At 39.3% G+C, this 14,962-nt stretch overlaps 1 protein-coding gene across 1 annotated transcript in view; it reads right to left on the bottom strand.

The window, feature by feature from the left end:
- Positions 1-728: 728 nt before the first annotated feature.
- ARHGEF26 (Rho guanine nucleotide exchange factor 26) overlaps positions 729-14,962 on the bottom strand; it is a 59,025-nt gene continuing 44,791 nt past the window's right edge. Inside the window, exons 12-15 of the mRNA XM_074590742.1 lie at positions 10,029-10,238; positions 7,085-7,152; positions 6,505-6,609; positions 729-5,826 (exon numbers count right to left, since the gene is read on the bottom strand). Of these exons, the coding sequence (XP_074446843.1) occupies positions 5,684-5,826; positions 6,505-6,609; positions 7,085-7,152; positions 10,029-10,238 (526 nt within the window). The 3' untranslated portion in view covers positions 729-5,683. The remainder of the gene's footprint in view (positions 5,827-6,504; positions 6,610-7,084; positions 7,153-10,028; positions 10,239-14,962) is intronic.

The raw sequence follows: 14,962 nt of genomic DNA, 5'->3' as shown, positions 1-14,962 counted from the left end.
GTGTAAATAATAGTATTTGTTAACTTTTGCAACTGCGCTTAAAGTGTGTAGCTTGACATACTTTTCTGCTTAGAAAAAAAGTATCGGAAACCTCTGTGTTCCTGAGAGCTTGAAAATTAGCCTTTTCCTAAAGTCAGGTGTACTGGTTTTGGCTGGGATAGAGTTAATTTTCCTCGTCGGTGCTGTGTTTCAGATCTGTGGTGAAAACGGTGTTGATGTCTCTGTGCTGTCCCTGCGCGGGGTCCAGGCCTTTCCTGTCTCACTTGTCCCACCAGCGAGTGGGGACAAGTGGCTGTGAGGGGACACAGCTGGGACAGCTGAGCCTGACTGACCGAAAGGATATCCCACACCAACTGTATGGTCATATCACTCAACAATAAAAGCCTGGGGAATGGAGGAGGAAGGGGAGACATTTCAGAGCTGTGGTATCCATCTTCCCAAGTCACCCTTAGCACGATGGAGCCCTGCTTTGCTGGAGACGGCTGAACGCCTGCCAGCCTATGGGAAGCAGTGAATGAATGCCTGGTTTTACTTTGCTTTACCTGTTGAACTCAACCCATGAGTTTTCTCACTTACCCTTCTGATTCCCCTTCCCCATCCCACTAGGGGGAGAGAGCGAGTGGCTGTGTGGGGTTTAGCTGCTTACCAGAGTTAAACCACAATGTCAGGTTATTAAGCAATCTGAGGTAATGCTTGTGTAAGGTTTTTAATTTTCTTTTCCATATGTATAGCTAGAGTGAATGAACGTTTCTCTTCCCAGTTCATAGTGCACTTAATGAAGGCTGTTTGTGACTGTGTAGAGTTTCTAGCATCTTCTGGACCTCCAGCTTATGGAATGAAACAGAATTCAGTGGTGGTAATGAATTCTTCCTGACCTTACTGTTATCTCCAGTTTGCCTAAATGATGTAGTTGTTACGATACAGCTGTAAAAAATTAATTTGCAGACTACAGTAGAGCTAAGAGCACTAATAGCTGTGTTTAATTCCCAGGAATCAAGACCTCCTCAGATTTGCTCAATCTTGGCATCAAAATTTACTCTAAGTTTGTTTCTAATACTTGTTCTGTCCACTTGTTTTGACCAAGTGTATTACTTTAGAAATAGGATACACAGGAAAAAAGGAAGCTTGTGTGAATATATTCTATAGATAGAGAGTTTAAGGTATGTGCGTGTAAATATGATGCTGTGTAACGGCTGCATTTCATGAGGTTGTGTAGGTTGACTAAAGTGGTCCTACTTTTGCCTTTTTATTTTCAGCAAATTAGCTTTGCATAATGGCAAACAAATTTATTCTTTGATAGGAAAGTCAGGAACAATACTGCATTACAGTGTTACTTTTTAAAAAGTTCAGCAAATAAAAAAAGTTCTATTATGTTGCAGGGATGATACAAAGAAGCAGAAAAGATATCAGTAGCTGTTCTTTAGCTGTGTCATGCCAGTATTGGAAATGCTGAGACAGGTTGATGGCAGGTGGGCACTGGTTTCCCGAAGGGGTGCTTGATGGCCTCCAGCAGTCCACAGAGACCATGTGGGCACCTGGGCTCACCAGGACCAAGTGGGTTCCTTCCCCTGGCAGTGCTGATGTTCAGTTTGGTCTTGGCTTCAGTGAGGGTTAAGCATAAACCTGAGATAATGTTCTCATCCATGCAGGCACCTTGTCGCTGGGCCAGTCATGCACGTTGGGCTTTGCATGGTTCCTGCCCACCTTACGTGATATATATTTAATTGCATAAAAGTGAAACTTTGATTCAGGGAACTGAGAGCCTTTTAGTTTTAGTCAACTTGCTTAAAACCTGATTGGAGAAGTTATGTAAGGAAGGGGTACAAATTCCAGGCCCTGCAAAAATGAAAGTTGATTTTACAGTAAAACTCTCAGTAGTATTCTGTCACTGCTGGGCTGTTTAATTAAAAAGGAGATACTACTGTCATGTCCTCCTCCTTGGGCAGGGCAGAGGGGAGGAGAGAGAAAGTGTATCTGTGTGTGTGTGCACATGTGCACACTGGTTAGTGAAAGCAATGAATGAGGCTTTTTAGGTCATTCTCTTTGCAGTAAAAGTGCTCATCGTAGAGTAAGTTAGAGTTAAAAGGTAACTTTTTTTTTTTTGCTAATGAAATTATTGTGGAGTTGCTAGAAGGGAAAAAAACAGCACAAACAATCCCTTAGCTTTTGAAAACTTCCTTATACAAACTATTAGATAAAGTGCTTGTCGTGTGTTCTTAAATTTCCAAGACTTTGAGTTATGAGGGAATTTAGATGAGTGAAAGTCAAAGATCTTAAAGGCTATGTTTTCAGTGTTGTCCCTGCTCCTTTTCACTGTTTTTCATTGTTGTGCCTGCCATGTCTTTTCCAGGCAATCGCTGTTGCTACACTGAACGGGAACATGGTGCAGTCTTATTTCTGTGCATGGGGGAATTGCGTAGCGCGGGCTGGAGCTGTGCAGCTTAGACAACACTGGTGGCATCAGGTGCTTCCTTAAAAAACTCACTGTGTGCTTTTTTTATTTTTTTTAAATTTTGATTCTTTGTTCAAAGAAGGGTGGGGGCAAACAAACTATGCAAACAAGCAGGTGTGACAAACATATAATGGAATGAACTTGTAGCTGTCATGCCTCCACCAGTGAGGTTGTTAACAGCCTGTAGGTTAATGGTGAGGTTGTTGCCACTTATGAGAAGGTTCCCAGACCATTGTTGTGGCCAGCAGGAGCAGCCATCAGGCAGGAGAGGACAGTCCCCATTGCCCCAAGCTGTCAGCACTAGTACAGGCAATCACCTTTCTTCCTGTGTATACTAACCCCTGGATAAGAAATGCATTATAAATAATTGCAATACACTCTTCCAGCATTTATTGTAACTATTTAATACTAAGTAATGCAGTCATCTTTAGCAAAAGACCTGGATCCAACATTTCCACTCCTGAGTGGTCTACAGTAGGGCCTTGTTTCATCTGTCTCTCAATGAATTTTGAATTATTTTCTTCAGTCACTTCTAGAATTCTGGTGTATGGCCAGATCCTTAGAGGCTCATAGCATAGAGAGCAACAAAGCTGGTGAAGGGGCTGGAATGCAAGTCCTCTGAGGAGCAGCTGGGGACTCTGGGTTTGTCTAGTTTGGAAAGAAGGAGGCTGAGACGCAACCTCATTTCTCTTTGCAGCTTCCTGAGGAGGGGATATGGAGAGGGAGGTGCTGAGCTCTTCTCCCTGGGATCCAGTGATAGGACTCATGGGAATGGTTCAAAGGTGTATCAAGAGAGGTTTAGACTGGACATTAGGAAGCGTTTCTGTACTGTGAGGGTGGACAAACCCTGGAACAGGCTTCCTCAAGAGGCAGCTGATGTTCCATGCTTGTCCGTGTTTAAGAGGCACTCAGACAAGCTTTATATTCTTGACTTGTTTCCTCTTCTCTCTCCTAATATGGTCTCTAACTTGAGACACAAGATGTTCTCCTAGGCCTGCATTTTATGCCATTGCTCTAAATTCATGTGCATATGTGTGACAGATCTGTCACAGATCAAGTAGGACAGATGATGGTGGTGTTCATCCTTAGAGAACAGAAGATTTTAAATGCCACAGGTTACAGAACAGATTTAATTACTTTGACAAGAATGACATTAACTTGCAGTTAACTGTATTTCTTAAAGAAAAATGGAAGCTTTTTTTAGTAAGGATTTAAAAGTATTTTATTGATTGTTGTCCTATAAAATCATAGACATTTTTCATTCCTGAAGAACTGCGTCCAACAGTAGGAAAAATGAAAAACTCTTTAAAAAACATTACAGCATTTTTGGAAAAACTAGGTATGAAAAATATATACAATGTATTAAAAAAAATAAGAATAAAATTAATGTCTGGATTTATACATTCAGTTGTGTTAAACATCTGCCTGTGTACAATAAAATTTGTTAAAATATTAGCAGTATTTTTACTATGTTAAATAAGTCTCTGTTCAATTTACAGTTCCTCATTACTATTTTATCAGTCCACTTAAATTAATTTACAAGGCCGTATAACCACTGTCGGGCTGTCAAGGTAAGTATTTTTATACAAAAATTATTGCCTTATTTTAAATTGTTACAGAGATACATCTTTATAAACATCCAATTCATTCACAAACTCAATCAACATATTACAGTATATAAAACATACAGCTCCATTAAAAAGACAGGGAATGCAACAAGCAGAAAACCTTTGTACTACACGTTGTTCCCTCGTTTTTATTGAACATGTTTTCTACTCTGCTGAGTTATCAGCTGGTCCTTAAAAACATGAAGATTTTTATAATACAAATTGTCACACCTATATACAGAAAAGATGCACTGAAATTTACTTCATTTTTGAGTGCATTTTATTAATGCAACATTAAGTGGTGTTTTTTTTCTGTGAAATTCCAAATCTAAACTGCAGATGCAAAAACTGAGCAGGTGGTGTGTGTAGTGCAATTGTGAGACATCTTCTCTGAAGCAGAGAAGAGCTTCTCTGAAGCAGCACCAATGCGAGCTCCTCTGAAACTAAGCTCCCAGTACTATTTTATCTATTGCTCTCTCTCCCTCCCTCCTTACCTCTTGCCTGAAGCATCCAGTGCCATCAAATCACACTGCAGTAGGGGAAGGCGAAGATAACAAAATACCAGGTTAATCAAAGTGCTCAGCTATCTCCTTCCAGCTCTTTTCTCAGTGGTGGTCTCACCGTTTATATATACAATGGAGATGAGAAGACCTGGCACCTTAACAAAGCTCTTCAGATGTTACTACTCTCCTCTAGTACAGAAGACCAGAAAGACTAGAGGACAAAAAACACCCCAAACAAATGCCCCAAATCCAGAACAAAGTATTTCCAACGGATCTGAGACCAAGATGATCAACACTATATATTTTGCAGAGTTTGGTACCTCTTTCTTGCTTTCAGAAATCCTTTCACAACTGCAGCACTAGAAGGAGAAAAAGTCTGAGCTGCCTGAATGAGTGACACACCGTACTATAGACCACCATCACTGGAGGCATTTCTCTGGATTCTTCCCCTGGAGCTTCTGTCAGCCTTGCTAACATCAATTGGAGAGGTCTAATTAATTACTTCTTACAAAGCCTAGGACCTCCCTGGATCTGTGCTGGAGAGGTAGTCCTTTAGGAATTATGGGGTTGGTTATGCTAGTTCAGGTTACACACAGATTTTGACACAACGGGGAAGCAAGCCATGAACATAGCCTCTGATACTGCGCATGTAACCCTGCAGTTTCTTAGAAGCAGGAAACTCCCAATACTGCTATTCACCTCCACCTCAATGGATTGGGTGAGTTTCTGGTGTTTGGTCTCCTACACGGACTGCTACACAGAGCTCTGCTTCTGAAAGAAAGTCAAGATGCTCAAAAACAGATGGAAATATGTAAAAAGGCAGGAATGGAGGAACTAAAGTTGAAACTGAAATTTGAGCCAGGGAGATGCATGGCTGATCTCCAGTGCCTAAGAAACTACTTCTAGTTGAAATCTGCTACTGGTCGAGCCAGGTTTCAGCTCAGAGCTCTCAAAACACAAAGCAAAAAGGGATGTGTATCTGAAATATCAGTGCTCTGTTACTAGATTTGTTGCATTGGTGACCCACTCTTCCATGCAAGAGCTGTAGGGCACGGCCCCGTGCCCCCACCAACAGCAGTTAGTGCAAATCCTGTAGAGTAGTATGAAGAAGCAAAAACAGTCTACACGTTGGTTTCAAGTCCAAGCAGGCGTCCCATCCGCTCCATGTTCTTGTCAATCGTGGCACGACACGTGATTTCTTTAGCACACTCCATGGGAAACCAACCTCTTTCGCCATCCCGCAGTCGTTCCCCTTCATACCAGCCTGCAAGGGTGAATAGACAAAGAGTAACAAACCTTCTCAAGTTATGTTAAAGATACTTTGTCAGAACTGTGTTGCACTTGAGCAGACAGGGCTGACACAGTTATCACATACATTATACCTTTATCTATCTTTGTAGTGAATAAAGTACCAGATTAAAATAGATTCAGCAGTTGTGGTTTTTTTTATACAGGCAGACTACAAACAAAATAGTATGCACAAATAAATATTATATGAAACAAGTGTAATACATTTGTTATACTGTTATTCAAATATATCGTCTGAGGTAATATAAAGAATATAATATAATTGCAATCTAAAGAAAGCAATGCAGCACAACTGACAGGATCTTTGATTTCATATGTAATATTGAATAACATCATTAAGTCAGGATTTAGTACTTCAAGTGCTGACAGCTGCAAGCATCACTGAATCAGCACATCACGAGACAGGAGAATCACTGGCACGTCCAGGCAAGTTATGGTAGGCAATGAGTTACTTTGAACATCTGTTCCCTATACAGAGGCTGTCCTTTAGAAACCTGAACCAAAATGCTCATGTTTTTCTTGGAAGCTAAACCTTTATTCATTGTAAGGCCAGTGCTATTAGGAAACAATTTTTACTAGCTGGATTTACCTGCAGTGGTGACAGTCGGTTACTAACTGCAAAATTCTCACTTACCGTCATTTACTTTTTGATAAACCAAAACAACATCAGCAACTTGAAGAGACAGTTCATCTGACTGCTTTGCTGTGTAAGTTCGGATGATCTCTACCTGAGTCAAAGCTGTGGAAGAAATAAGACAGGTTGAATTAGAGGATTCATATAACAGAGTATCTTTTATTAAAAAATATATACGATTTATTTTAAAAATTTCCATCTTAGAGTATACTCCCCCCCAAAAACCCAAAGGAAGTAGCAAATTATGCAAATGGCTTCCTACCTGAGCAATTACATGCGAACAAGTGAGATAAACGTACAAGGGAAGGGGCTTTGCACTTTTGCTAACAGATTGAAACAACTGACCAAACTGGTGTTAATGAATGCAAATGGAAATTACTGTGTGAAGCAGAATGCCTCGAAGCCCCTGTGCACAGGAGGAGAGGGCAACAACACATGCATTGCATACAGAGCCCAGGAAAAAAATGGACAGCATTTCTAAGGGTATTTGTAGGCTACATTCGCTCATGTCCCCACTAAGGGGCAGCGCATTTCCATTCTCCTGTCAAAGCTCTCGAAAATCTTTTTAGCTGTAACTTACTCGTCCTGTCCGTTTTCTGCCCGTCTCTGTCCTGTCCAAGCGCTGTAATCCAGCGAGCTCTGTCACTCCTGCAAACACCAAAGACAAAACTCAGTTTCCCAGCTCCTGCTCTTGATAATGGTCAAGACTACTCCTCTTTTCAAAATTTTGTGTTTAAATTTTTCCTCTTATTGGGTAAGAGAACAAAACAAAGCCTTCTTTCTTCTCCTCTCAAAATATGGCCAGAAGGTGTGATACTACTTTTAGTAATATATTATTCAAACATATTTAACTGTTTTAAGCATGTTGGATTAGGGGAAAAAAAAAAAAAGCCTATATACATGGGGCCTACTGGCATGATGTCTTATATACCTTTATTTTAATTACTGTTAAGTAATGCAGGTAGACTTCTCTGCTAGTGTCTGTGACTAATATGTATTAGTAAACTAATAAAAAAATAATCCATCTAATGTAGAAAGGGTATCATAAACGCAATACAGCAATTTTAATATACAATACCTACAGGTTTCCCGTAAGAACTATCTGTGACACTCACTCAGAATGAAAAGCTGTGATTATTTTTACATCCCAACACATTCTTCCTCCAAGATGAAACTACTGCAGGTCCTACTGGCATTTCATACCTGTTCATCAAATGGCCAAAACTACAACACATGCTACTTTAGACATTTCAGTCATTAAAAGTAGGTGGTGCTAAACTTGCTTTTCAACCAAACTAAAAAAGTCTATATGCAATTTGGCATGCGCTTAACTTTGTGCTTGCTTTTTTTTTTTTTTAAAGAAACAGGTGTTATTTATACTCTCATTTTCCATTCCCTGTAACCATTCTTAACAGTAAAATTACAATTCCTTTCAGACAGCTCTAAGAAAAATAGGATAATGCCAGACTGTCTCTGAGTTTAAGTATATATGTCTTCAGAATCTGTGTGTACCATGTATTTTGTGCCTTATTCACAAGTACTTTTGTACTTGGGAATCCCACAGCACATGAAGTAACAAAACACGATAAATCTGTGCTAGAAATTTCTGCATCAGTGAAAACAAATTTAAGTTTTACACATGCAAATTTCTATTCAATAAGCACTCCAAACCCTCCAGCTTGGCCTTCCAACTGTAGATCCCCTTCCCATGCTCCTCAAAGATAAGAGAAAGCTACATTTTTCTGTACCCTGTGTATACATGATAATACTCTACAAAGATAGGTAATTTCCAAATAAAGTAATTATTTTCAGAATTTTTTCCTCTGAATGACAATATCCTAGACTGCTATTTATATTACAAACAGTAATAGAAAATCAATAATAAAATCTGCAGAACAAAATGTCTTTTCTTTAAAAGGCAGACAACTAAAAATGTACTGCATTTTTTCCCCAATAAAAATGCGTTTCCAAACAAGTCTGAATCATCTGCTTACTTTATAATGAGATCTTTACTAGAAATCATTAACAGTCTGTAGTTTCTTTCAGGGTTATTCTAAACTTTGAAAGCAAACCTAAAACTGTAAATTTTTCCAGGCCGGGATACGTCTGGAGCACTTTGTTTCAAGTCTTCTGTCCCGTCTCCAGCTTCCACTAAAACAGATAAAATCTTTCACTTTTGTGAAGGGTTGTGTGGAAGTTAATGGCACCACAGAGAAATGATGGCCTCTCGCATATTTGCACCCAAAAGAACAAGACACTTCTTGTTGTGCGTTTCTAAAGCGGAATGCTCTTCAAAACTGCGTCAGGAGAACAAGGACCACCTCTATCCCAGCACAGCTCCACTGCTTCCCCAAGGCAATGCCAAACTCCTCCTCCCATTTAATCCAGTACTGTTTCTACTTTTGCACCATCCAACCATTATAATAAATAATTCACAAATCACTGCTCCAGGACAAGAGCATTCTCCGTTCATACCTTCACAACGTCTGCCTGCTACCACCACGGTGCCTTAGGATGCACCTGTGCCTGTTTCTTCCTGCTAATACTGTGCTCTACATACACACAACGTGGTACAAATGCCACATTGCTAAAAGACCTGACAATTAGAATAAGGAACACACCAGTGCAGAAAAGCATCAGAGACGGAGAAAGCTTAAATGAATCTCTGCAGTCAGGTTATTCAAGGTCATCTTCTCAAGATAAATATCAAGAAAACCTCCCTTAACTGCAACAGTAAGAGCAACGTTTTCCTCATAGTCACCTGCATTACGTTTAGATTCACATGCTCAATTACGCAGCCTGCACCGCAGCACGGTGTGCCACGGGATGAGATGGGAACAGGGTTACAGAGCCTGGAACTCCAACTCTCACCACCTCGATTGCTTGTAATTGACCTTTCGGTAGAAATTTAAGAACCTGCAGTTGTTCACACCGAGTTCTGTTCCTTGGGGTTGGTAATGGTCTGAACTGTTTGTAGGACAGCTCTATATTGAAGCAGGCTGTAGAAAGCACACACGTATAGCACTTTCAACTACAGTCTACTATTTGCTGTTCTGTTAGGCACTGTTACTTTAGGCACTTACCCACTGGACATAATGATTAATATATCGGATAAAAGTGTTATGTTAACAGGTAAGCTAGGCAGAAAACCTGTGTCTTGACTTCCAGTTCTCAAAAGGTGCGTTAGAGAAATATGTAAACACATCATACTCAGCTACAACAAAACCTAGCGTTGACTCAGATACTTAAGTCACATTTGTAGTTCAAATTAAACAGTAAGAATATCACAATATGTAGTCAGTCATTAGATTGCGTAGTTTACTTAACACTTGCACTATGTGGCAGAACTTTGATTTCTTTTTTTTTTTATCATGATATCACTTAAGTTGAAAATAAATTTATGGAAATTCCTTCCACAACCCTCAAACCCCAAGAAATCCGAACTGCTTAAATCTCCATCCTGCAGTCCTTGTTTGCCTTCCCGAGTCAGTGAAAAATTACAGAAACAGTTACTATTGACTTACTGAGTCTCTGCTCCCAGGAGCATCTCCACCTTCTCTCCTGCGTGGTTACTGAGGACAGCCAGTCGGAAGAGGTAAACTGCAGAACTCTGCCGCGAGTAGAGCATTGTTGAAGCATTCTTTACAGGAGAAGAAGTCAGGTCCTCGCTGTCACATTGTTGTACCACCAGCTGGCCTCTTAACGAATAGTCTGTGACATTGTAACTCTCTTCACTGCAGAAAAAAGGAGGGAAGAAAAAACCTCAGAATTTTAATGTTTAGTTTGCCATTAAGTATGTCTGGAAGCAAACTCAGTCACAGAATCCCCTTTTAACGACACAGTATGGCATGATTCTTCTGACACCTCAGATCTTCATCTTTTCTGTTTATTTGTTTTTGAAACTACCAGTTTTCCAAGATAGAAAGTAGATCAGTTTTTAAACCCTGTGGAATTTCATTTAGTGGCACAGTTTAGGACTTTGGCGGTGTTGAGATGGTGGAAGCTCAACTTACTCAATTTGAAAACAAGCACAGCAATTGCATAGAATTGTGCTTCTTTTTCTTCTGTAGCTTTGGACGAACGACAGACTTCAATTTTAGAATCTTATAGGAAAAAAAGGTAAAGTTTCCCTTTTCCTGTGCCTGTAAAACTATGGATATGCATACTGCTTCCAGATAAACACTGTTCATCTTCATTTTAAATACAGGATAATCATCTGTACTCCTTGTACATCTGCATGTAGGTGGACTAATCTAAAAACTATTTTACAGTATTCTGAAACATAACCTTAGTCAATTGTGAATTCTAAAAACAGGCAAAGGCTTGTCACACGCTATTGGTCTTGCAAAATGCACTGCGCAATTTACCTTTTAGAGAGTACTTTGTACATAAATATACCAACTCTAAGTGATACGAATAAAGATTGCTACGTGCGCTTAATAACTTCCCAAAAGCGACTAGAAAGAATTCTAAGACATGAAGGAAGTCAGAAGCTTTGCTCTCCTTATGATTGAAATGTAGGTGAAGAGGTGGGCAAAACTTATCTTCACTCACACACCACCGTGTTTGACACAGAAAACAGAAGACCTCAGAACTACTTCTTATGTCAAAGTTGTTGAATTATGCCAAAATGACATTCTGGTAGTTTTCCCAGATAGGTGGAACTATTAGACATCACAAATCAGAAGCATTACTGATTTTAACAACACAAAGACTTAAATGAAATATGTACTCTTCCCTGAACAACAGACTTTTATTTCTAAATGTCAGAATCACTTCAGCTACTTGAGATCTTCTGGAGAGGTGAAGGCAGGGCAGAGAGAGGAAGAAGCACGTCTGGACAAGGCACCCCCTCCCACATACAACAGCGACAGACGGTAGCAGGAACAGTAACTTCACCCCCCCTATTCTTCAATCCACTACAACGTATTTATGACATGCACTTCGACTTCAGAATATCCAGACATCTTAAGCAGCATTCCTCAGCACTCTTACATGAGTTCAACCAGTTATTGTATCTATTGTTTTTACTACTTACTCGTATCAAGGCAATACTGGGAATATACTTTTCCCGTGGAAAATAACTGCATTTCTCAATTTTTAAAGTTTTGAAACATAGCTAAAGATCAGTTAAAAGAATCTACATAATTTACTTAAGAAATAGCAATTGATCACAAAAGAGAAGCCAAATTAAAAGGCGTTTTTGTTTCGACTGAAGCTTGTGAATGTATTTCTTAGAATTGTCTAACATGCATTTGCAAGTTTACCAGGAAATATCATCAAGCCAGGACACTGATAAACTAAATTACCTCATAATTTCATGTAAGCTTGTACACTTTTTTTCAGATTTATTGTCCTACACTGGTGCAACAAGAGAGAAAAAAAACCACCTGCACACACAGGCATAAAGCCAGTTCTCCCTCCTAGCTCATACATGGCTGTGTTTGCCAAAATTTGCAGTAAATCAAATACATCAGATTTTAAGGTGCGGCTATAGTTGGCCTTAAAGTACAATCTGTTTAGACCTCAGTCTCAAGTGATGAAAAGCTATGCTAGAGCCTCATACTACTATGGTTCATTAAAATAATTTAAATTGAAAAAAATACTGGAGAAGCTTGATTTTGCTGCCAGAGATACACGGAAACCCAAGCACTGAACTGATACAAATTAAATCCCAAACACCTGGAACTGAAGCTGTCTGAAATGCAGATGGTGACATACTCCTTTCTGGCAGGTGCAAATGAAGCGTGTTCTTCCTTTATGGTCGCTCAGCTGTTGTAAGAAAATGGGCAGATGATAACTTAATGTCTGTTGGGATATATTCTACCCACTTTGTGAACTCTTAGAAAAATACCTGCAAATACCTCATTAGTTAATATAATGGTCTTTGTAATTCTTATTTTCAGTCCTTCAGAAAAAGACTTGCAAATGAGCAACATTATAACTCAAAACATAAGTTATCGCCTATTTCTGTGACTCATACAGCATTAGAAGAATCTCTCTATTCGTCAAGTGACAAGAAGTTTACAGATCATATTGTATTTGTGGATTTTTGTGGATTAAGTTTCTGCCACTCCATCTAGTGTAAAACAAAACTTATTTAAACTATGTGGGGTATGTTCTTACTTTTGTTCTGTGAATTAAATACTTAAGTTGTTTGGTTTTTTTCCTCAGTACGGCTTTGTACATTCTCAAACAATCAACATAGTTCCGTTAGTATCATTTTTAATCCTCTCAAGTATTTTTTTGTTCTCTGTTCTGAGGAGGTTGGGGGCTTTACAAAGGAAGCAGAAGCAACAACAGACAAGCTGAGTTAGATTTATCCTATAGAAGGACTGAAATCAATGAAGCTCGTAAGATGAACACTTTCCTTCAACATTTCTTTTTCTTCAAGTCTCAAAATGGTACCAGCAGTTCCCCACAATCTGCTGGTGTTTCCCACTCTGAGGGCTGGAATCACAGCTCCCCATTCAGGCACCATTGACAACAGCACAAAAACATGCCAAAACATCCAAGAGCACTGTTGCAAGAACTTAAGACGGCTTTAAAAACTCTCCACACAGTTTTGATTAGCCTCGCTTTTGATCAGACTGTTGCTTCCATGTTCCTTAGAGTAAAAAAATTAAAAATTAAGTCACATAGGAAATGAGACGGACACAGCAAACTCTTTTAGAGCTCTGTAAAAATGAAGCCAGGTTGATTACGGTATTACACATGACTTCTTGGGTCCCCAAGTACAACGAATATAGTAGATTACAAATACGTTTTGGTCTAATTAAAGGAATTTAACATAAGCAGACTGAGAAGCTGGGAGAATCTTCAATATTTCAGCATGTGGAAAGCATGCGCAAGTTTTAATTTCTGCACATATAACCCAGGGATGCTAAAAGGAATCTTAATTCAAATGTATTCTGTATGTCCTTATCTTTTGGGAAAGGTGTACACACAGCTCTTCCCTGAAACGTAACAAATTTAAAATTACTGTGATTCTCCTACTGTAGGCTACGGAAGGGGAGAGAGTAGAGACTGTGGATTTAAGTTTCACATTCCCCTAAATCCAGCTCTAGCTTCAAATGAATTCATTTATCCCCAAAAAGATGCTACTTATCACTTGAGGACAATTGCTTCAAGGACCATCTGTAGTAGCTGAGGGTTCCAAATGAAGAAGAAAAAAACACATCTAATAGCTATCAGTCTCTCCCTTCCTCTTTTTTTCTTAAAATACATACTCTAAAAAAGGGAAAGGGTGGTTTGGTTGGTTGGTTGGTGTGGGGTTTTTTGGGGGGTGAGGGTTGTTTTGTTGTTTTTCATTTGTTGGCTGTTTTTTTGGCTTTGTTTTTTTTTGTTTTTTTTTTTTTTTTTTTTTTTTTTTAAGAAGTCAGTTCAGTATTTTAGTCTGGACAATCCTGCTTAGCCAATGGCAGAACTAGCCAAAACAGCTAGGGATGCTGCTGTAGTTATTTGGGAATCTTGCATCTGAAGAAGAAATGTAGTCTTCTATACATTTGCATGATGAATAATAAATGCATTCCTTACTAATTAATCAACAGAGGTGAACCTCTACAAAACCTTCCTATTTCTTACCTCCATGCAACAAAACAGTCTGATTTGAAACTACGAGGCAGTCCTCATCTTTTTACCTCCACAAACTATCCTCCTTCCAGACGGATAACGAAATTTGCTGATGAAGCTGACAGTGCTGCAGTGCAGATGTACATAAAAGTTAATGCGCTCAGCCAGGCAGCGAAGTAACAGGAATGACATTTAACGCATTCTTTAAAATTACTGTAATCAGGTAATACAAACACGCCAATGTTCATTTTCAGTCTAAAACTTAACTTTTTTGCTAAACTTTTATTTAGATTCAGAACATGAAGCAACAGGACTATTTTATATCCCTTCGTAGGGATATGCAGTATTTTAGAGGCACTTTTATGAAGAACAAGTATCTATTGATATAATATCTTCTGTTCTAGGCCACCTAAACCTTAACAGGAAGCACACAGGCTGTCTCCCCATCGCTTTCCTCTCTTCCAGCTGTGCTACTCTGAAACCCTTGGTGATCCATACAAGTTAACTTTGCATTTTTGCTTGCCTTTAGTTACAAAATCACCCCTGGCACCTTGAGAAAAACCACGGGCTTGCAAGCAGCTGTGCACAGGTAACATTCCCAAGTAGCAATGAACCTTTGGGTGATGTCCAGTGTATGAAGTCCAGCTGCATTCCACTGTCAAGGTATTTCAGGAGCTGACGAGCTACACAGCCATCAAGACAGACAGCATTCTAGCAGTATCCTTAGGGGATTATGGAAAACAGAACAGTCAATAAGTGTACACTCATTCAAAAATATAAGCCTCTCTGGAGTTCACCTGAAGTCTTCCAGAAGCACTCAGGATGTAACTGGCAGGTTTTCTGAATAGCTGGATAAGGCAGCTACTTACTTGCATATACATTTATT

Source organism: Larus michahellis, chromosome 6, assembly GCF_964199755.1.
Source record: "Larus michahellis chromosome 6, bLarMic1.1, whole genome shotgun sequence".
In the NCBI taxonomy this organism is placed as follows: Eukaryota; Metazoa; Chordata; class Aves; order Charadriiformes; family Laridae; genus Larus; species Larus michahellis.
The sequence above is the reverse complement of the archived record's forward strand: the minus strand, read 5'-3'. Positions and strand labels throughout refer to the sequence as shown.